The sequence below is a fragment of the Syzygium oleosum genome, unplaced genomic scaffold, assembly GCF_021117445.2.
Source record: "Syzygium oleosum isolate NSW1041296 unplaced genomic scaffold, Sole_v2.1 Sole_v2.15, whole genome shotgun sequence".
Classification (NCBI taxonomy): Eukaryota; Viridiplantae; Streptophyta; class Magnoliopsida; order Myrtales; family Myrtaceae; genus Syzygium; species Syzygium oleosum.
The window spans coordinates 6,113,165-6,134,970 of record NW_026607499.1 but is presented as its reverse complement, the minus strand read 5'-3'; the positions used below and the strand labels follow the sequence as shown (position 1 = coordinate 6,134,970).

Sequence of the window (21,806 nt, the reverse complement as noted above, 5' to 3'; positions counted from 1 at the left end):
GGATACGAATGGTTAGAAGGATGTTATGAAAGATTACGCATGGCCATCTCCATACGTGATGTGTTGTCTCGTTGTAAAGAAATGACAGGATCCAAGATCACGTAATGGTGGGGTATATCTATATCCATCTATAGACTTGCGTATGTCGGTCCATGTAAATATGTTGTAAAACTGATGCCCCTGCAATATCCATAGGTATCTCATCGTTAAGCTTCTTGGACTAGAGATTACGAATCCATTTGATCGCAGAAACATGTGGCATCTGTGTCCGTTTAAGTTGCGTTCACGGTATCCAACCCTAGTGTATGTGACATCTATGTCCATTTAAGTTGCGTTTAAGGTATCCAAGGACAGTAATGTGGCTTGGTCTACAAACCAGAATGTATATCAATATATTCTAGTTCTCAGAATCTTGTCTTACAAGTTACAAGAACCCCAAAATGGGGGACGACCGAGTGTGAGTGTAATCACAACCGTGATCTTGTGGACCAACAAGTGTGCCTACCGAAGACCCACGTGAGTAATGACTGTGACTAATTTGGTCCACTAGACTCGGGTTCAGGCAAGAAATTTTTCTAAATGGAAGCTGAGATAGCTGAGCTTTAGCCCATGGACTGCAACCCAAGGTGACAAAGAAAAGAATATTAAAACTCCCAGAATACGCAATGACAACAAATACTAGGTTGAGGTTTTCAGACGTAAAAGCCCGTGAATGATGCGGATATCTGAATATCTCGTAATAATTTTCCCCTACTAGTGCAAAAGGGACGGAGGAGACTAAATGTTGCAAATTCACAAAACACATGGCCAAGGAAACAACCCTTAACGCCAGCACGATCTGCATATCGGTAATTGTATGCAGCAAAAGTGATCGTGCTAATCTTCTGTCGTGGAGCCAACGTGAATGTAACACATCCAAGATAATGAACGCAATTTGGCGCCAAACCCACCCATGAAGTTTTCGAAAGAGACCATGCAAGTGAATCCCAAAGAGCAATACAAATGGCACCAAATAGGGAAGCAAGCGAAAGAAAGAACCTCAGAACAACGACGCGAGGGAAGCCGCCGAGAGTGACACAGCGAGGGTCATGAGGATTCGAATTAAGACTTGAGCACAAGGATGTCGACCGGGAGTGATGAGTGATAGAGAGGTGATCAAGAAGTGACAAGAAGCAATACAAGAGAAGGTTAACGATGGCAATGGAGGTGGTCAGGGGATGGGTGTCCAAAGCGGACTGTGGCTTGCCCGGGTACTTCACTTGAATGAGATTCACTAGGACTGGAATGATGAAGGTGAGAGTGCCATCGTGGTGGGAACTCGTGAACAAGGCAGGCCAACTATCGATGCGTCTCCAATGAGGAAGGCCTAGAGGCATTTTAGTATGTGTTGGGAAGAAACCCAAATAATTATAATCCATAGGTTAAGATTAGAGTATGACCAAAAAAAAAAAAGGGTTTAAGATTAGACACATCCAGAGAGAAGAGGAGATAATAAATTAATCAATGAGTGACCCAAGATGGGGTTTATATATGGAAAGGGTAGCCCGGTTATTCTCTGGTGTGCATTCAATTAGATCTTTGCATTCGTTTGAATCTAATCAATCTCGTCCTTCAATCCAGCTGACATTCGTCAGTTGGGGGACTCGTCTTAACTAATATAGCTGTGTTAATGAGCTATAACACAAGAAAAATCAATGGGAGAAAAAGAGTACTACGATTAGGAAAATCTGAAACATCTCTCCTAAATTTTAGGGGTCATTTGGAGCTGTGAGTGACAACAAGAACATTGTCGAAATACCCCACATCAATTGTGGTCTCCCTCCACCTATAAATTTAGGATAAGTATGCCTTGACTTATTTACAACAAGAGCCACAACTGGTTGATGGCTGCTGATTTTGATAGCCTTATAAGGACTGTTAAAAGAGATCCTAAATCGATTCCAAAGCCCAGTGATGATTTATTAGGATTCGGACACTTTCAGGATCGAATTAAACCGAACCCCTTTTTACATGTAAACCTGAACACGTTCCCACATAAGAGTGCAGCAAAAAGATGGGCAGAGAGATCTCCCAGTGTTTGTAACAATTTCAAGGGGATCTATCAAATGGGTGGGTCGGGTCAGGTTTGGATTTGTTGAAAATGGTTCGACCCAAATAGACCAATTTAACCCGTTTTGATCAATTTCATGCAATGTAAATCTAGTGACTCATACTTAATTCGAACCATATTACTAAAACATATCTATATTTAATAAAATCTAGGAAAACTCATATTCAAACTGAGATGAGAGTGCGGAGTAAGTTAGGACGAGATGGAGTGAAGGCGAGAGAGAATGAAAATAGAGTCATAGAGATAGGTTGGGTCGAAATAGATTGTAAATCCTTTTATGACTCATTTAACACCTATATTATGTTTAAATTTATTTATGACTCATTTACTGAATATAATTAATCCATATAATAACTCAACTCAGTGGGTTAAAAAATGGATTTATCATCCATTTTGACGGATCAAATGAGGAGAATCATCACCCATGTTTTCTGGTTTAATCTACCTTACTCTAATGAATTGATGACCAGTCAAGTTTTAAAGTAAACGTCCTCTCCCATCCTTCAACTCCACTTTCCAATTCTTTTTGGTCATGTTATCCATTGATAACCCCCGTCTTTTCTCTCCTCTGGCCTACTCATGTTATCCATTTGGCCATTGATTAGCCATAACTATCTTGAAGTGGCTGCACTTTTCTTTTTTTTGATTGGGGACGTGGCTGTACTTGATACGGTGCTTTTAATATTAAAGATAGTCTTCTTATCTTACTTTCAAGAGAATTTTGGATGACTTTCATCTTACCAGAAGGGTTGTCTGTTTCGATGCCCTCAACTTTGAGCTGTATCTTGCTAGTATCTTTTCCTGTACTAAAAAAAGTGGCCTCAAATCCAGCATCCTCAATGGCTTTGAGCAACTTGTTGTAGGTGAAGATGCTTGAGTCGTAATATACTTATACTTCATCCATTAGTAAAACCACCTGGGCCTTCCGCACGCCCTCCACCGCTAGTAAAGCTGATTCAAATGTGGAGGAACAAGAGGTGCAAGTCATCCCATTGATGCGCATCCGACAGACCCAGACTGATCTCACACTCGTCTCCAGTTAAAATCTTCAGAAATGTTAATTCATATGGAAGGACCGGAGAAGTAGAAAACATCAGACGGCTACGGCTCTTGTCCAGAAATCATGTACTTATTTGAAAACCCTGCAGTATTCTACTAAAAGGTTTGATAACTTCTTGGAGTAGAAGTAGTAGGATTGAACTAGTTAAAAAATGTCTTCAAAAAAATCCAATGAAACTTTTGCAGCTTCTGTTGTTAGCAATGAATGATTCTTCCGACGTTAACAATCCGAAAACACAAGATTGGTTGATGAATATGTAATATTTTGACTTGTCGAAGGGTGAAAAAGAGAAAAAAGAGAAAAAGAAGAATGGACGTTCAGCCCATTATATAAGGAAAAGAAGAGACCGACAGAGTCAAAGGGTGGGGCACACAAGGAAAAAAAATAGAAAAAAAATGGACGTTCAACCCTTTATAGAAGGAAAGGAAGAGACCAAGAAACACGCACGCGAGAAAGGAAAAGAAGAAAAGGGAAAAGAAGAAGAAATGGAAAGAGGAGTTTGCATATACGCCACGGAGGCTTCGTCAAGTTCGATCAACTACGTATCACGTGTGAAATTTGAGCTGCGACGTGTGTGAGTTTAGTGTTACGTCTAGGTTTGAATTTGAGCCACGACATGTGAGAGTTCCGTGTTACGTTTAGATTTGAATAATCATAATCAAGATCGTCGATTCGAGTGAGTTTCGTTGTTTGGTTTTTTGGGCATTTCCAGGTTAGTAGTGATATTTCTTCAATGAATTTATAAACCCATGTCTTGAAAGCGATAAAAATTCGATATATTATGAGTTATGAAATAGTATGTTTGGACATTTACCACATTTTTTGTTATATATGAATGGTTTGAGAAACCTTTTAGGAAAGTCGTTTCGAAATGTTATGTGTTTATGAAATGGATATTAGGTGGTCTTGTGTCTCTCTCATCTCAAAAGTTAGCTCAAATGGTGATACTTTCTGTCACATTTATATACTGACCACCCACCCCTTGGATAACCCCAACAATGGATTCCAAAATGACTTGAGAAACCTTTTGATGAACGGAGTTAAGAAAGATTATATGTTTGCTTTGTGAAACCGTTTTGTGATTTGATTCCGAATTGACTTGTGAATTGTGAAGGATGCTGTTGTGAGTTTGTGTCGGTGCTCTATATCGTTGTGAGTCCATTGATGGTCTTGTGGGTATGCATATTAATGTTAGGATATCCTTGTAAGCCAACCACTGATAATATAGGTAGAGACATTGTCAAGGGGGTAGCTTTGTCGCCTTATTGTAGAACGTTATGCTTGATCATAGTTAGATATTTGAGCACGAGTTTGGACAATGGATGGACCATTGACATGTGATTTGACATTAGTCGATTCAATGGACCATTGACGTGCGATTTGATTGAAATTGATAATTGGACTTAACCATTGATATTTGAATTGACATGATGATTCAAATGAGTATTTCTAAATTATACAAAGTTTGTTAAAATGAAACAACTCATATATGATTTGATATGTATATGAAAGAGTTGGCTCACGAGTTTCTAGTATTATTCTATACTTATATACGCATGGTGACAATGAGTACCATTATATACAAAACATTGCTCATCCTTCATCAATCAGTGCCACTTCAGTCCAAAAAATAAAAGAACAAATAGACTATGGCACTAAAAGAGGGCTAAAAAGCAAAGCAGTCACAAACATGAAGTGCTTTTGCTCAATGTCAGTTTTTGGCCTGAACCGAAGAAAAGGGCATTTGGTTTTATGCGTAGGCTCTGCTTTTTCTCATTGCCGAGCCAACGACTTTTGCTTTCTATTGAAAGGGCAAGTGTTGAAACTACCACTTTGCTTGATAATCGAGTTTATCTCTCTCTACTTACAACTTTTGGTTTGGACTTTTTAACTTGGCACTGAAATCAGGTTTGCCCATTTCGAGTATACATCCTCGACACTTGTAATCGAACTTGCACCCATGTCCCATTAGTCTTATTCCCCGTGCAAAACAAAACAGGTAGGGTTTACAAGTGGCATGACTTTAAGTTTTTAGTGCTCGTTGATAATGATAGACAAAGTTCATCACTAAGAATCCCACCGTGATCGATTTGCTCTTTTTTTGCCCATAAAGAAACGCATTCGTGTTTCTATGACACATATATTTGTCCTTACATTAAGTAAAAGTCCCATGATCTTCTATTCTCGGAAAACATAAAACAAAGTCTCACGAAACTGAGAAACATGGTTTCACGAGCAACTTAGGTGTTCCCAGATTCGCAGTGACAATAGATCTATGGAACGTTAACTTGATTTCCTAGATAGATCTCACATGTACACAAGCCAATTTCGTAATATAGTCGGTGAAAACTTCTTTTAAAGGCGTGACGAGTTTAGAATAATCTATAGTTCAATCTAGACACATAATAATAGGGAAAAGTACAAAAAAAGTCATAAACCTATTACATTGGTACCAATTCAGTCATAAACCTTTCAATTATATCAATTTATCCTAAACCTTTTCATATTGATACCAACTCAGTCCATCTGGCCAATTTAGGCCAGAAATCGTTAATGTGGATGGCGGTCGTCCTACGTGGCACGACCTGCACTGACGTGGATAAATTTTAATAACATTTTAATAATTTTTTGAATTTTTAAATAATTTTTCTTTTTTTTCCTTCCTTTTTTTTTTGGCTTCTTCTTCCTTGGGCCTGTGGCTGGACTCCGGCCATGATTGGTGACCGGCCACAGGTGAGGGCCGGTGAGGGCGCCAGATAGACCCTCGCCAGATCCAGCAAGGGCGGCCCTCGTCGGCCTCTTCCAGCCCTCACTTCTCGCGGCCCTTGCCTAGGCCACAAGGGTCTAGCTCTCGCCTGGCCAGCGAATGGCCATAGACCCAAGGAAGAAGAAGCCAGAAAAAAAAAAGGAATAAAAAAAAGAAAAAAATATTTAAAAATTCAAAAAAAATATTAAAATATTATTAAAATTTATCCACGTCAACACTGGTCGTGCCACGTAGGATGGCTGGCATCCACATTAGCGATTTCCTGCCTATATTGATCGGATGGACTGAATTGATATCAATATGAAAAGGTTTAGGATTAAATTAGAACTGAATTGGTACAAATGCAATACGTTTATGGCTTTTCCCTGTAATAATATCCAAAAAAATCTAAGTGGATACAAATGATTAGAAGGACGTCATGAAATCCATACGTGGTTTGTTGTCTCCTTGCGAAGAAATGACAAGATACACATCTATAGACTTGTGTATGTTGCTCGATGTAAATATTTTGTAAACCCCTGTGATGTCAATAGGTATCTCATTGTTTAAGTTCTTAGACTAGAGAGACGCAATAGGTGGGTGAAGCCAACTATAGAGCAAGAAACTTGGCATCTATGTCCATTTAAGCGGCGTTCAAGGTAATACCAACTTTAGTATATTTGGCTTGCCTATGAAAATCAGAGTATATGACACTATGTTTTTGTTCTTAGAATTTTATCTTACAAGACCCCAAAATTGGGGTATTTCTTGCCCAAATCTGAATCCATAAATTAAGTGCAATCACAATCGTTAATCTTGTAAGACTGATCAGTGTGTCCATCAAAGACTCACGTGAGCAACGATTGTTATTAATCAGATCAACTGGACTCGGGTTTAGGTAAGAATTTTACCAAGACACAAACAAGGGGAATTAAAACCCCAAAAGAGTGCAATGACAATAAACGGATGACGCTGATATCTAAATATCTCATAATGATTTTCCCCTACTAATGCAAAAGAGACGGAGGAGACAACATTGCAGATTAACACAACACATGATCAAGGAACACCCTACCAGAAAACACTTAGATGAGCACCGGTCTACATTGTAATTGTTTCCGTCCACCTATATCAGTCAACGTACAATATTTGTTCACGCTAGCACGAACTCAATATGGGTAACTGCACAAGGCAAAAGTGGTCGTACTAAACTTCTACTGTGCAGCCGATGCGGATGTAGCATGTCCACGAAAATAAGCCCAATCTGGCATTGAACCCACCCATGAAGTTTTCGAAGGAAACCATGCAAGTGAAGCCCAGCGAGCAATACAAACAGCACTATACAGGGAAGGAAGCGAAAGGAGGAGCCTCGGAGCAACAACGATGCGAGGGAAACCACCGAGAGTGAGGCAGCAAGGGCCATGAGGCTTCGTATAAAGGCTTGAGCACAAGGACGCGGACCAGGAGTGATGGCTGATACAGATGGTTGATGAAGAAGTGCCAAGAAGCAAAACAATAGAAGGCTAAAGATGGCAATGGAGGTGGTGATGGAATGGGTGTCAAAATGAGACCGTGGCTTCCCTGGTACTTCACTTGAAAAGAGATTCACTAGGACTGGAATGATGAAGGTGAGTGCCATGGTGGGGGGAACTAGTGAACAAGGTAGGCCAAGTTTCGATGCTTCTCCGATGACGAAGGCCTATTGGCATTTTAATATAAGTTGGGAAGAAACCCAAATAATTATAATCCATTGGTTAAGATTAGACACGTTGAGAGCGAAGAGGAGATAATAATTAACAAATGAGGGAGCCAAGAAGGGGTTTATATATGGAAAGGGAAGCCTGGCTATTCTCTAGTGTGCACACATCTTGTGCGACCGCTACATTTTCCTCCGAAGCTTAAACCGTGTGCGGAAACATTCTTGTAATACATGTTATGCACGTTGTATATAAGTCGGACTTTGCACGTGAAATGCAGAATGTGAACGCACCTGTATCATATAGACAATAACACGCATTGGGAAACAGGAAGAAAAAATCATGCATAATGGTCGACAAACCGTTTAATGTACTTGCAGCAAATTTTTGAACACTCATTGCTTGAAAGCATGTACAGACTGTTTGTAGAGACTGATGAGCTAGCTACTCCTCTTCCTAGTCAACAGCGTAAGTTCCTGGAAACCCTCCAATTGAATTTCTTCTACTTTCTGAATCTTTTTGATCGGTCTGAGCTCAAACCATGTACAGACACAGGGTGGGTTTGTAGAGCTTCATAAGCTGCTTCGCATGGATTGCTCGTGGCTTTTATCCATTTCTGATTCAATTGGCTTACCATGTTGCGGCATCTTTCTCGATACTTATGTGATGTCAAAAGACGTGCTAGATGCGAAATAGATTGATTTCACATAGTGGGTTGAAAAACTGATTATGCGATTGTCAGTTTTCGAAAGAGACCATGCAAGTGAAGCCCTAAGAACAATACAAACGGCACCAAATAGGGAAGAAAGCGAAAGAAAGAACCTTAGAACAACAACGAATCTTTGGGCTGAAAACATTGCGCTCGTCTCTAATCCTTCCGTTGGAATGCTAAAGTCTCTTACGAGTCAATTGCATTTCAAAGCCAAGTACTATCTGTATCTGCCTCTACTTGTGTCCCAACCAGTACTCTTATGTAGAAGATATTGCTCTTCCGCCTTCATCAATCATGGCCATTTCAGCCCAAAAAAAGAACAAATAGACTGTAGCACTAAAAGAGAGATAAAAAGCAAAGAAGAAGCAGTCATGAAATGATTTTGCTCGTGCTCAATTTTTGGCTCATGATTGAAAGGACGGGCGATATTGCAGTTTCATATTTTGAGTAATGAACAGGCAAAACATGTACAGTTTACAAGTGGCATAACTTTTAAGTTGTTAGGGCTCATGGATAATGGTTGACAATGTTCACCACTAAGAATCCCACCGTGATCGATTTGCTCTTTTTGGCCCATAAAAATAAGGAACTCTTCTTTCTGGGACAATGCTTTTCTTTCCCTACATTAAGCAAAAGTCCCATGATCTAGGCTGTTCTGAGAAAACGGCTAACTTCACTACAACTCAGGTGTTCCCAAATTGACAGTGACAGTTTGTTTATCTATGGAATGGTAACTTGATTTTTCCTAGATAGATCTCACTTGTACGTATGCCAATTTCGTAATACAGTTGGTGGAAGCTATATTAAAATTTCACCGACGGTGTACAGAATAAACACCTTTTAAAAAGCGTGATGAGTGTAGAATAATCCATAGCTCAATCTAATGCATGATATCGAGAAAAATCTGAATGGATACGAAATGATTTGAAGGACGCCATGAGAAGATTATGCACGGCCATTTCCATACGGGGTTTGTTGTCTAGGAAGGACATGATCCATGACCACAGAATGGATGGGGCATGTATCCATTTATAGAATTGTGTATGTTGGTCGATGTGAATATTTGGAAGACTAATGCCCCTGTAATATCAATGGGTATCTAATTGTTAAGTTCTTAGACTAGAGATTGTAAAATCCATTTTATTGCAGACCGATAGGGAAAGCCAATCATAGAGCATGAAAGCGGCATCTATATCCATTGAAGAGGCGTTCAAGGTAAGTCCAAGTGTAGTTTGTTTGGCTTGGTCTTACAGAAATCTTGTTCTCAGAATTTTTTTCTTATAAGGAACCCCATAGTTGGGGAATTTTTGCCTAAATCTGGATAATCAGAATATTAAACAATATATTCTTGTCCTTAGAATTGTATCTAACTAAAAACCTGGATTATCAGGATGAATAACAGTACGTTCTTATTTTCTATTCCTTATTTGGCTTAAACACTATTTATCATGACATTTTGACCATGTCGTCCCTTGTGTGGCCCATCTTTTAGCACTATTCTCCTCTTTTTACTTGGTCAAATGCGCTGTCCTTCTTTTTTTTTTTTTCTTTTCTCACCGGTCCCACTTTTCTTCTTTCTTCTTATTTTTCCCTCACTATTCCTTCTTTTTACATTTTTCGCTTTAGACAAGCCTTCGGAGCATGTATATAGACTCTAGAAGGAGGATTGGTAGAAGACACATTGAGCCAAAAGTCCCATAACTTTGACGAAAAGTCCAAGCTTTGAGTAGTGAACCCATTGCACAACCCCGCAACGTTTTCCCAATTCCCTCACTTCCTCCATGTCTAAAAACATGTGCTCTTCAACATGACGTCGAACTCCTCCCCGATTCCCCTTGCTAGCTCCTCTGATCGCCGCACCAGCTCCCTCACCTCCACATGTTCCCCTGCGCCATTCGCTTCCACGTTCCTCCTTAGCCTCGAGAGGATCAGCGCGACATCAGTGAGGATGACACGGCTGGCCCCGAGTCGAGCTGCCGTGAGCCCACGGAGGCCAGCGAATCCGACGCCGAGCTCGGTGACGTTCTTGCCAGTGAGAGGGAATGAGTGGAAGTGAGCTTCGATGGAGAGCCCCTCGGAGAGGACGAGGGAGGAGTCCTAGAGCCAGGATCCGATGAGGGGACGACCAGTGACCGAATCGTAGACATCGTCCTGTTCGAGGACGTGTATCAGTGTCCAGCGACTTGGATCTCCCTCATGGTCATAAACCCTGTGTTTGCAAGCTGCTTCAGCGGGATTCGTCAGTTATCTGTACATAGGAACTAGCATTCAACTATTGTCGGGGACTCACAAGAAGAATTCAACTTAGCATTGCATTTGAATGTTTTTTGAGAAAAAATGGAAGATGGCGAGATACCAAGGGCGTGTCTGAAGCGAAAAAATGGAGAAAAGGGAATAGAAGGAAACACTATTGTCGGTACGAAACTAAGGGCCTGGAAAGATGACAATGAGATGGAAAGTGGGATCGATCAGAAAAGAAAAGGAGAGAAAAAAAAGATGAGCAAATAAAAAAAGAGAATAATGCTAAAAGGTGGGCCACGCAAACGATAATATAGTCAAAATGCTATATTAAGGAGTGTCTAAGTCAAATGAAGAGTGACAAAAGCGCAATCCATTTTATATTACAAAATCTCTAAAGTTGAGATTTTCTTGCCTAAACCTGAATTTATGGACAGAGTGCAATCACAATTATTGATTTTGTGAGACTGACAAGTGTGCCCATCAAAGTAAGCCACAGCTGTGATTAATTTGGTCAACCAGACTTAGGTTTAGGCAAAAAATTCTCGGCGACGAATGTAAGGTAGCTGGTCGTTAGCCCGTGGTACAACCCAAGGTAACTAAGAAAAGGAAACTAAAACCCCAAAAAGGTGTGATGACGACAAATGCTAGGTAGACCGTTTAGACATAAAAGCCCATGGATGATACAGATATCTAAATATCTCATAATGATTTTCCCCTGCTGGGGCAAAAGAGGAGGAGGAGACAACATTGCATATTTACACTACACATGACCAAAGAAACACCCTACTAAAAAACATTTAGGCGAACACCGGTCCACACTATAATTAGTTCTGTCCACCTACATCAGTCAACATACGATATTTGTTCACGTCAGCATGGTCTGCATATGGGTAACTATACGAGGCAAAAGTGGCTGTGCTAGTCTTCTGCCGTATGGCCGACGTGCACGTAGCCTGTCCATGAAAATGAGCACAATCTGTCGTTGAACCCACCCATGAAGTTTTCGAAGATAGCAATGCAAACGGCACTATACAGGGAAGAAAGCGAAAGAAGGAGCCTCGGAACAACAATGATGCGAGGGAAACCACCGAGAGTGACGCAGCGAGGGCCATGAGGCTTCGGATTAAGGCTTGAGCACAAGGACGTGGACCAGGAGTGATGGCTGATGCAGATGGTTGATAAAGAAGTGCCAAGAAGCAATACAATATATAGAAGGCTAAATATGGCAATAGAGGTGGTGAAGGGATGAGTGTCAAAAGGATTCTGTAGCTTGCCTTGGTACTTCACTTCAATGAGATTCACCAGGACTTGAATAATGAAGGTGAAAGTGCCATGGTGGTGGGAACTAGTGAACAAGGCAGGCCAAGTTTCGATGCTTCTCCATTGAGGAAGGCCTGGTGGCATTTTAGTATGTTGTGGGAAGAAACCCAAATAATTAATTCCTAGGTTAAGATTTGACAAGAAGAGAGAAAAATGAGACAACAATTAATTAAGAAGGAAGCCAAGAAGGGATCTATATACGCACACCCAATGCTAAGGCGAATCATCGAGAGAGATCGTTTCGAATTTGATCTTTTGACATGTGCTCTGGTATCATATTATATAAGTCGTTCCTAGAAACATAAACCATACATAGGTAAGTTGTAACACAATATCTAAATAATAAGGTGCATTGAATTACATATGATCTTGGGTCAGGGTCGGAAGGTTCATGTTCAGACAGACCAAAAAGGAGCAAGCCAGTACAATTTTCTCAGCTCGGAATTTTCCAAGTGTCTTTATCGCTCTGGTCCACTTACTAAAGAGTAGGGTCCGTCAGATGACATATGGGTCTTCCAGGAAGAAACAAAGAAGTTGCACTTTGTGTGTTCCCAGTAGAGCGTGTATAAAGGGGAAGACGATTTGTGGAAATTTACCTTCATTTCGTCAACTACCCCCTTTGAAAGTTGAAATCGAGTCGACATTTTGATTAACTTAGCTTTGATCGCGTACATATACTTGATATTCTTGGATGTCATCCCCATGTTGAAAATATTATTTCAGAGCTGTCCGCACAATTTCACGCGATTCATCTGGAACAAGCAAAGATTGTCATTTATCGGTTAATACTATTCTTCTCAAGTGGGCATTTGATTTAGTCTTTATTTTTAGTAATGGGTTAATAATCAAACTTGGGCCTTGTGCATTTGGTCAAGATTTAAATTTTTTTCATCTTGTGGTGGCGAACGATGGCGTGATCACCAATCGAGAGCAAGTAGTTCCTGACTTTAACTTTCTTTGATGGCTATTGATTTTGATAGTCCTGTAAAGTCCGTTAATTCAGATCCTAACTCGATTCTAAAATCTACTCATGATTTATTAGGATTCGGACTTCTAGATGATCGAACTAGACCGTACCCATATGAATATGTAAATCCGAACGCATTCCGATGTAAAAGTGCACCAAAAGGGAGCGGCGGCGGCGGCGGCAGACGGATGTGGCTTCGCTTTTCCTTTCCTCAACTTTGTTTGACCGTTAGCTACCAAAATTTACATGAATGAATCATCAGTTTTTTCGGTCTAATTTGCCTTACTCCCATGAATTGATGACCAGTAAAGTTTTATAATATACCTTCTCCCCAATCCTTCAACTCCCCCTCGAGCAATGTCAGCAGCATTCATCTCCACACTCACCTATTTGTACTTTTTTTTGGGTCGAAGTCTATTTCTACTTCACCAGATGCTTCATAAGGAAAGTGGCGAAGCTGGTAAGGGCGACACGATAATGCTAGAGATACCCGAATTGATTTATTGAATTGATTTACTAAACGGTCCGGTATACTATGAACATGCAACGGCAACAGGTGGTCATAATCGAATTTCACCTATTGCCACCTCCATCAAATTTTATACCTCGGAGAGAGCTATGAAATGGAGGATTTCTCGACTTTTGTTCTTATTTCAAAAATATGCTTAGCACCTTAGGGTTTGTTTAGTAACGTTTCTGTTCCTAAAAATAATTTATGTTCATAAATTGTTTTTTCTATTTCTATTCCCTAGACAAGTTTCTGAGCAAAAAAAAACGCGTTTAGTAACTGTATAAAATTTATATTCCTGAAGTAGAAAAAGAACATAAATGCGTTTGGTAGAACACTAAAATTTCTACTCCCAATTTTTTTAGTTAATTATAAAATTATCGGTGAAGGCTTAACAATTAATATTTGAATAAAATTAGACTAAAAATATAATAAGAATATATTATGATATATAATTAGATGACCTTAATACAATCATAAAGAAAATTACTACTTATAGACAAAGCAAATACGGGGTGGTGGTCAAGAAAATTGCAGTTTAGGGGACTTAACAATTCATGTCCGGATAAAATTAGACTAGAAATAGCATAATAATATATTATGATATAGGATTGGATGACTTTAATACAATCATAAAGAAAATTACTCATTATAGATAAATCAAATATCAGGTGGTGGTCGAGGAAATTGCAATTTAAGGTATAGGATTTTAGGATTTGGGGTTAGGGTTTTAGGATTTCGGTTTTGAGGTTTAGGGTTTTAGATTTTGGATTTATGGTTTAAAGTTTAGGGTTTAGGTTTTAGGGTTTCGAGTTTGGGGTTTTAGGTTTAGCATTTCGGGTTTGGGGTTTTAGGATTTGGGTTTAGTGGTTTAGGATTTAGGGTTTTAGGGATTCGGATTTTGGGTATTGGGATTTGGGATTTAGGGTATAGGGTTTATAATTTAGGATTTTGGGTTTATGGTTTAGGGTTCAGAGTTTTGCAATTTAACGTTTTAGAATTTAGGGTTTGCAATTACGATTTTAGGGATTCGGGTTTGGAGTTTTAGGGTTTAAGGTTTAGTGTTTCGGATTTTGGATTTTAGGGTTTTAGGTTTAGGATTTGGGGTTTAGAAGGTTTAGGGTTTTAGGAATTTGGGATTTGGGGTTTTAGAGTTTTGGGTTTGGGGTTTTTCATTTTAGTGTCATGGGTTTTAGGGTTTGGGTATTAAGACTTAAGGTTTTAGGGTTTAGGGTTTGAGGATTAAGGTTTATGGTTTAGAATTTGGGGTTTTAGGGTTTGAGGATTAAGGTTTATGATTTAGAATTTGGGGTTTTAGGGTTTAGTATGATAATATCTTGTGAAAGAGAGAAAACTGATTTTGTTTTTCTATTGTTTCTTTTTTTGTTCCAGAAACAGAAAAATAGGTTTTTTTTACTTTTACTTTCTATTCTAAATCTATTCCCTGACCACTTTTCTGTTCCCGGGAAAAAAAAAACTAACTGATGTTATTAAATGGATTTTCTGTTCTTTTTCTGCTCCAAGAAACAAAAGAATAGAAAAACAAAAAAATACAAACGTTATTAATACCTTCGTAGCACCGACACGCTTGGGAGGCGTCCGAGTTGGTATCGGACACGTGTCGCGTGTCCGACACGCTCGGACACGCGGCTGACACGCTCCGACACGTGGTCAACGCGTGTCGGATCTCCGACACGCGGTCAACGCGCCTTACACGCCGGCGACACGCGTGTCCGGCGCCGAAGGTCGTGGGTCACGGAGGAGTTGGAGGAGTTGCAAAAAGGAGACGAGGACGGAGGCGGGGCCTCTTCGACGAGGCGGAGGCCGACGCCAATGCTGCTGCCGCCGACTTGCGGGAGCCGCCGCCGACGGGGACGTTGCGGAGGGTGCCGCCCTGGGTCCAGTAGTGGCGGCAAGACTTGCAGAAGTGACGAGTCTGGGAAAGGTTGTAGTTGTTGTAGTAGGCTAGTAGCAAAACTTGGTGTTCGTGGAGTCGCAGCGCAGGCAGAGCAGCGCCTCCGCCTGAGGCGGCGGAGGCGGATGGTGCAAGCCGGCTCCTCCCCCCGCGGCGGCGGCGGAGGCCTGAGGCCGGGCCTGCTTGCGCTCGCTCGTGTCCGAAGGCATGTCTTCTCCCTCGCGGGCGTCGAGGAGCGTGCAGAGAAAAAGTGTTAAAACTTAAAAGCGAAGGCTTTGGAGGAGGGAGAGAGAGAGAGAATGGGGTGGAGACGTGAAGGAGAAGGCAGCATTTGTACTTTCCTTTTTTTCAAATTTAAATTATTTATTTTTAGTTTCTTAATTAATATATTTATTTATACATAATTATTTTTTGAAAACTTATGTGTATAGCATGTCGGTGCTACTTAGACTAATACATGCCCTTATTCTCTTATTTCAAAATATATATTATTATTGAATTTTCTATCCGCCGTTGTTTTCTCCAAAAAGATCCTCCATTTCGCAGCTCTCTCCGTCGTTTTCGCTTGTCATCCTCTTCTCCGGCGTAAGTTCTTGAAACCCAACCCTCCTTTTTCTTGAGTTTCTTCTACTTTCTGAACCTGTATCTTCTTCGGTCTGAGCTCAAATCGTGTGCAGACGCAGAGCTTGTAGAGCTGCATGAGCTGCTTCGCATGGATTACACTTGGTTTTTATCCATGTCTGATCAAGTTGGCTTCTTTGTTCAGCGGCAACTTCCTCGTTAGCTTATGTGATGTCAAAAGACCTGCTTCATGCTAATAGATTGATCTTGCTCAGTCGGGTTTTCGGAAAAATCTGATTTTTCTTCGATTTGTCTTGTGGGGTTTTGACTGTGGCCAATGCTATATAGTCAGTTGAGTGGCTTGCGTGTGATTACAATCCATCAGAGTTTAGTGATTCTCTGTTCAATCTTACCAGTTTGATGGGTAACATTTGCTGGTCAAATTGTTCAATTCACTATGGCAATCAAACACGGGCTCAGCCTAGCAAGCCACTGAATTATGCTGGCAATGTCTGAAAAAATCGGTTGGGTCCCGTTGAAAAATCCGTACTATGAAATTTTTGTTTCCTGGCTTAACATATCCTTTTGATCTCAGCTGCAAAGAGATCTTACTGGGATTTGGGAAGAACTTCATTTCTTGTTTGTTGATTTTGAGCTGTATTGTCTTTTTCCCAAGTGAAATGGTGAGATGAAAATCCTGTGGGGGGAATATGTAAATACATTTTTGGTTGTCAGATAATATGTGCAATGCTATGTTGAGATTTGAGTTTCTTCACTAGTGCTTGCTGAAAAGTTTTTGCTCTAATTAAAAATGACAGAGCAAAGTGGTTGCTTCATGATGGACGCAAGTATCATGGTAGGGAAATACGCTGCTGACATATCCTCCATAAGAGAAGCATACGCACGCATCGGATCATTTATACACAAGACTCCAGTTATCACTTCAGAGTCTCTTAATGCAATATGCAGCAGAAGTTTATACTTCAAGTGCGAATGCTTTCAGAAGGGGTGAGAAGTTCTTAAGTGGAGTGCCTTACTCATAGCATATGTGTTTCTCCATTTGGTTCAAGTTCAGATTTTTCTTTGGCCAAAGGAAAAAAAAAGTTCAGATTTTGCACAAGCAGCATTCCCTTTTCTTTGGCATGAGTTGTTGGCTAGAACCATAGGCATTTTTCTTTTACAATCAGTTTAATCTGGGTCTTCAAATCACAGTGGGGCATTTAAGTTCAGAGGTGCTTGCAATGCCATATGTTCCCTTGATGATGCTCAGGCAGCTAAAGGGGTTGTTACACACAGCAGGTAAGTTTGACATTCGATGGTGTTCTAGAATATTACTTTCCTTACTCATGCTTTAACTATCCCCAAGTTCTACGAGTTTAGTGGAAACCATGCTGCTGCATTGTCCTTAGCTGCAAAATTACGAGGGATTCCAGCATATATAGTGATACCAAAAAATGCACCAAAATGCAAAGTCAATAATGTCATTCGCTATGGTGGTCAAGTTATCTGGAGTGAGGTCACAATGCAGTCAAGGGAAGACACAGCTTTGAAGGTGTCGCAAGAAACTGGAGCTGTTCTGATCCATCCATACAATGACAAACGGATAATAAGGTATTAGATTCACTGTATATATTTTTCTCACCCTTTTTAATAATCACATCATCCAAAGTCTAGAAGCTGCGGATTTAAGGAATTTGTAATCTATAACTTGTAATTTTCTTAATGAATGCTTTCAGAATAATGCAAAAACTTATATTGCAAATGAGAGGCCAGGCTGCAGTGCCATTAAGTTTAAGCAACTTTAGTTCCTTCCTCTTCTTGCCCTTTTCCTTTTCGATTCGATCAGCTTCCATATTTAACTCTGAAATTCCTTCTAGATGTAGTTCATGATCATGATACTGTAATTGCAATGGCAGATATTATCATGTAATTTTCTTCTGATTTATCCAGTGGACAGGGAACAATATCTGTGGAGCTTCTGGAGCAGGCCCCACAATTAGACACTATTATAGTTCCAATAAGTGGTTTGTCCGATAACCTTTCCCAAGTCCAATATTCTGGTCCTGCATAGTTGTCATCCTCATCAGTGATGCTCTTCACTGAAAAAAAATCAATTGAAATTTTTGCAGGAGGTGGCTTGATTTCGGGAGTGGCATTGGCCTCCAAATCAATGAACCCAACAATTCGAGTTTTGGCTGCAGAACCTAGAGGGGCGAATGATGCAGCACAGTCTAAAGCAGCTGGAAGGATTATAACTTTGCCCGTGACCAACACTGTTGCTGATGGGCTTCGAGCTTCTCTAGGAGATCTTACGTGGTAAGTTTCATACTGAGATTATTATAGTCATCAGATCAAACACATGTATTTGATATTTCCTAATTGTCAGTTCTCAATGACTTAGATATATATTTGGTGCTTCTATGTGTAAGTTTGATGCACTTGTAAAAAGTATTGCAAGCTATGAGGCTGAACTGACCTTGTTCTTGGACCGACTGATTTTTGGCTTCTCGATTTCATGCGACTTCCTGTTCATCTTCTGGTGGAGCAGGCCCGTAGTACGTGATTTAGTCGATGATGTCATAGTTGTGGACGATACAGACATCGTGGAAGCAATGAGACTTTGCTATGAAATTCTGAAAGTGGCGGTGGAGCCAAGTGGAGCCATTGGTCTTGCTGCTGTTCTATCGGAAAGCTTTAGGAGTAATCCTGCCTGGAAGGATTGTAACCATATAGGAATCATCCTTTCAGGAGGTAATGTTGATTTGGGTATGATTTGGGACTCGTACAAAAAATGAAGGGGGTGGTAAATTAGTAATATGTGCTCTCAAGGAATCTACCTCTAGGCAAGAAAGATTTTCCTCTTGTTTACTCAGTTACATCAATGCAGAAATATTGCTCTGTTCTGAATGCTCAGCCAGGGATTGTTATTTCTAGTTCTTTTTTTTTTTTTTGCTTGCATATGGGAGAAACTATTCTATTTCATTTATCGTCTGTAAACTTGTGAATTTTGTGACAGCATCAAGGCAACACTTTCTGTCAATTACTGGTGTAGTTTGTGAAGTGTACCTCATTTTTGTTGCCAATGCCGCACAAGAAACAGCAATGGTTACGATGGGCCAGAGTACGTAAACCGGCACTGCTCTTCCTTCCTGTCAAATTCATCCGCATCATCTTTGCTCTGTGTCTCATAGCACACGACACAATAACCTTGATCAAGTGGCACCGGTACACTTTCTTCCTCACAATAAGTTGAAATCCTCCACATATGCCATTTTTTCCAATTTGTCTTTAGTGCATAATACAATCTATTCGATTATACAAAACATCAATAAATCATAGTATTCCATGGTTTTACTGAAAGTTACATGGGCGACCATTTATTCCAAAAGTTTGTAACACTCTCCTTTACATGAAGTTCGATTTGATAACGAAGGCCTCAAACGTGCAAACCTAATGCTTGTGGGCGAAAGATTTTTTGAAGCCCAATTGGATATAATGAAAGGGGACCCATAAAAAGATGAAAAAGGAGGAGCGAAGAATCAAACTCAAGGGTCGGCTCTGATACCAATTGAAAGTCGGTTGTGCAACCTTCTCCTGCAAAAGTGTAAATCGTAAGAGTACGGTGAAGAACATATTTCATATTTTGACAGTTTTAATGTCAAAATATAAAGCACATAAAAGGAAGCAGTAAGGTTTAATTCGAAAATTTCCTCGTCTACGCATAGAACCTAATATTATCAAAACTAAAATATGGTTTGTCTTTTAGGACAACTTTTACTTGCATCTTCTTTGATTATACCTTAGCTTTTAGCATTTGCAAAGCAGTTGGATAAGCTTGGCCTAACGCATGCCGTAATTAAGTCATTTAGGCCTCGTTTGATTCACTCGTTATGGAATCAACAAAGGAATCCCATTCCACCATGTTTACCTTGCCAAGAAATGCTTCAACGTTAACAGGTTCTCATAATGCAGATGGGCTGCGCATTGAAGCAAACGATGGCATGGCGGACGCTGGGCTAGTGCAGGTGTTCTGGTGCAATTCTGCACAAACACCCTCGTATATTTATCGAGGCCATGCCCAATCCACAATGAATTTTGGGGCCCGTTTGGCAACATGCCAAATAATAAAAATTTCTGTTCTTTTGTTCCCAGAATCAGTTTAAGAACAGAAATCCGTTTGTTAAATTATTTGTGTCCGGACACAATTTTGCAAAAATTGTTCCCAGAATCAGTTTTGGAACAGAATCAAGAAGCAAAAAAAAGTAGCTTCTTTATTCTAGAACAATTTTTCCATTTCTGATTCTTCTTGGTTTTCTTCTTTTTTTTTGGTTTGTTCTTCTTCTTCTTCCCTGCCTGCCGCCAGCCACAGGCCAGGGCTAGCGAGGGCGGCTCGCGGCCTCGACGGCGAGGTCTCGCCCAGCCAAGGCGAGACCAACCTCGCCGTCGCCACCCAGGCAACGGGCCTGGGTGGCAACGGCGAGGTCAAGCCTCGCCAGATCTAGGCGAGGTCGAGCCTCACCCAGGCGACGGACCTGGGTGGCGAAGGCGAGGGCCGCAATGCGCTCGCCGGCCCTGGCCTGTGGCCGGTCGCCGGCCTCGGCGACCAGCCATGGCCAAGGAAGGGAAAGAAAGAAAAAAAAAAGAAAAAAAAGGAAAAAAAAAGGAAATAAATATTAAAAATTTCAAAATATTATTAATAAAATGAAATTTTGTGTAGTTATCAAACGCATTTCTGTTCTTTTTCTATTAAAAGAATAGAAATTTTGGGTAGTTACCAAACGCTTTCAAATGCTTAGAAATTGTTTCCGGACATGGAATAAAAAAGAATCATTTCTGAGCAGAATCAGTTCTCGATCATAGAATCGTTGCCATGTGCACCCTTGATCGCCATGCGCGAGCCTTCAATCAGCTTCTTAAGGGATTCATTTCAGATTATGAATGAATGTTATTCCATGAAGGGCATTCAACTCGAACTCTCTCGGATGCACTCTTTCGTCAAAACACGAAACGTGGACCCAATATGACACTGCCCGTGGGCAGGAGGAAATGTTCCTTGCAAATTCAATGTCTTCGGATTGTACTGGGGCTAACAGGCATCTAACTCTGAGCTCAATGGAAGTTGGTAATGCCCAGGGCATTGCTCTTAATGTCGAGTTCAGGGATAGCATCTATGCTCTTGTTACATGTCGAGAAAGAGTGTCGAAAGAGGATGCAGAAAATGATATTGACTCGAGCTCAACGAAGCATAGCACAACAAAATAGAAAGGTGGAAGCAAATATCCGGCTGATCCCATCATCTGTATCCTGCACTTCTAGGCCACGCGAGCTCCTGGACTGCCCACATATGGCAGTGTCGAGAGCCTCGGAAGTTAGATGTCGGGAACTGACCTTGAAGAAGTGAAGCCTCGGGAATGATATGAGGTTCACTGCAAGCTTATCAAGGTCTGAGATGAGCTGACCAGGGAAGCAAAGGCTGTATGTTATGAATCAAATTGGTTGGGGAAATGAGATGTCATTCAATCCCGAGACATTATTGGTACATTTCTACATGGAAGTGACGATGCGTTATTGGTACATTTCTACATAGAAGTGACAATGCGTCTTGTGGATGGACATCGGCGCGATAGAACAGTACCATTTTCTCGCCTACATCCATTTACCATCCTGCATTCTGATCATTGCTACAGAATTTCTGTAAACTGGGTTGACATTGGAGATTACGTTGCAAGACCAACTGATCTCGATTCCCTGAGCAATATGGGCGAGAAAATGGTCTGACCTCTAAATATCCCAAGTTGAAAGATGTCGATCTTTCCCATTATTCTTACACTGAAACCCCAACCAAAAGCTTCTAACTGTCCATATGAGCCCATCAGTTTGAATCTCTTCAGAAAGGACAGAAACAAAAATTAGATTTGAGCCCAGGCCAAGGATTATATTGGGGAAGAAGCTCAAGGCATCCTAATCCA

The 21,806-nt window shown here is 40.6% G+C and overlaps 2 protein-coding genes across 4 annotated transcripts; one reads left to right on the top strand and one right to left on the bottom strand.

Annotated features, from left to right (window-relative positions):
• Window positions 1-15,114: 15,114 nt before the first annotated feature.
• LOC115675600 (dof zinc finger protein DOF3.7-like) lies at window positions 15,115-15,485 on the bottom strand. Its single transcript, XM_030598321.1, has 2 exons — window positions 15,384-15,485; window positions 15,115-15,297 (listed from the first exon to the last, which is right to left on the bottom strand). Exons 1-2 carry the CDS (start codon window positions 15,483-15,485, stop codon window positions 15,115-15,117), a joined length of 285 nt encoding a protein of 94 aa, XP_030454181.1.
• Window positions 15,486-15,775: 290 nt separating this feature from the next.
• On the top strand, window positions 15,776-18,877 carry LOC115675642 (serine racemase). 3 transcript variants are annotated; one of them, XM_030598387.2, is made up of 7 exons: window positions 15,776-15,861; window positions 16,656-16,845; window positions 17,050-17,136; window positions 17,218-17,448; window positions 17,788-17,861; window positions 17,967-18,153; window positions 18,386-18,877. In XM_030598387.2, exons 2-7 carry the CDS (start codon window positions 16,673-16,675, stop codon window positions 18,630-18,632), a joined length of 999 nt encoding a protein of 332 aa, XP_030454247.1. In that variant the 5' UTR covers window positions 15,776-15,861; window positions 16,656-16,672; the 3' UTR covers window positions 18,633-18,877. The 3 variants fall into 3 exon arrangements, with proteins under 3 accessions (XP_030454247.1, XP_056174135.1, XP_030454243.1); XM_056318160.1 differs by lacking the exon at window positions 15,776-15,861 and adding an exon at window positions 15,895-16,065; XM_030598383.2 differs by lacking the exon at window positions 15,776-15,861 and having other exon boundaries at window positions 15,895-16,845.
• Window positions 18,878-21,806: the final 2,929 nt, after the last annotated feature.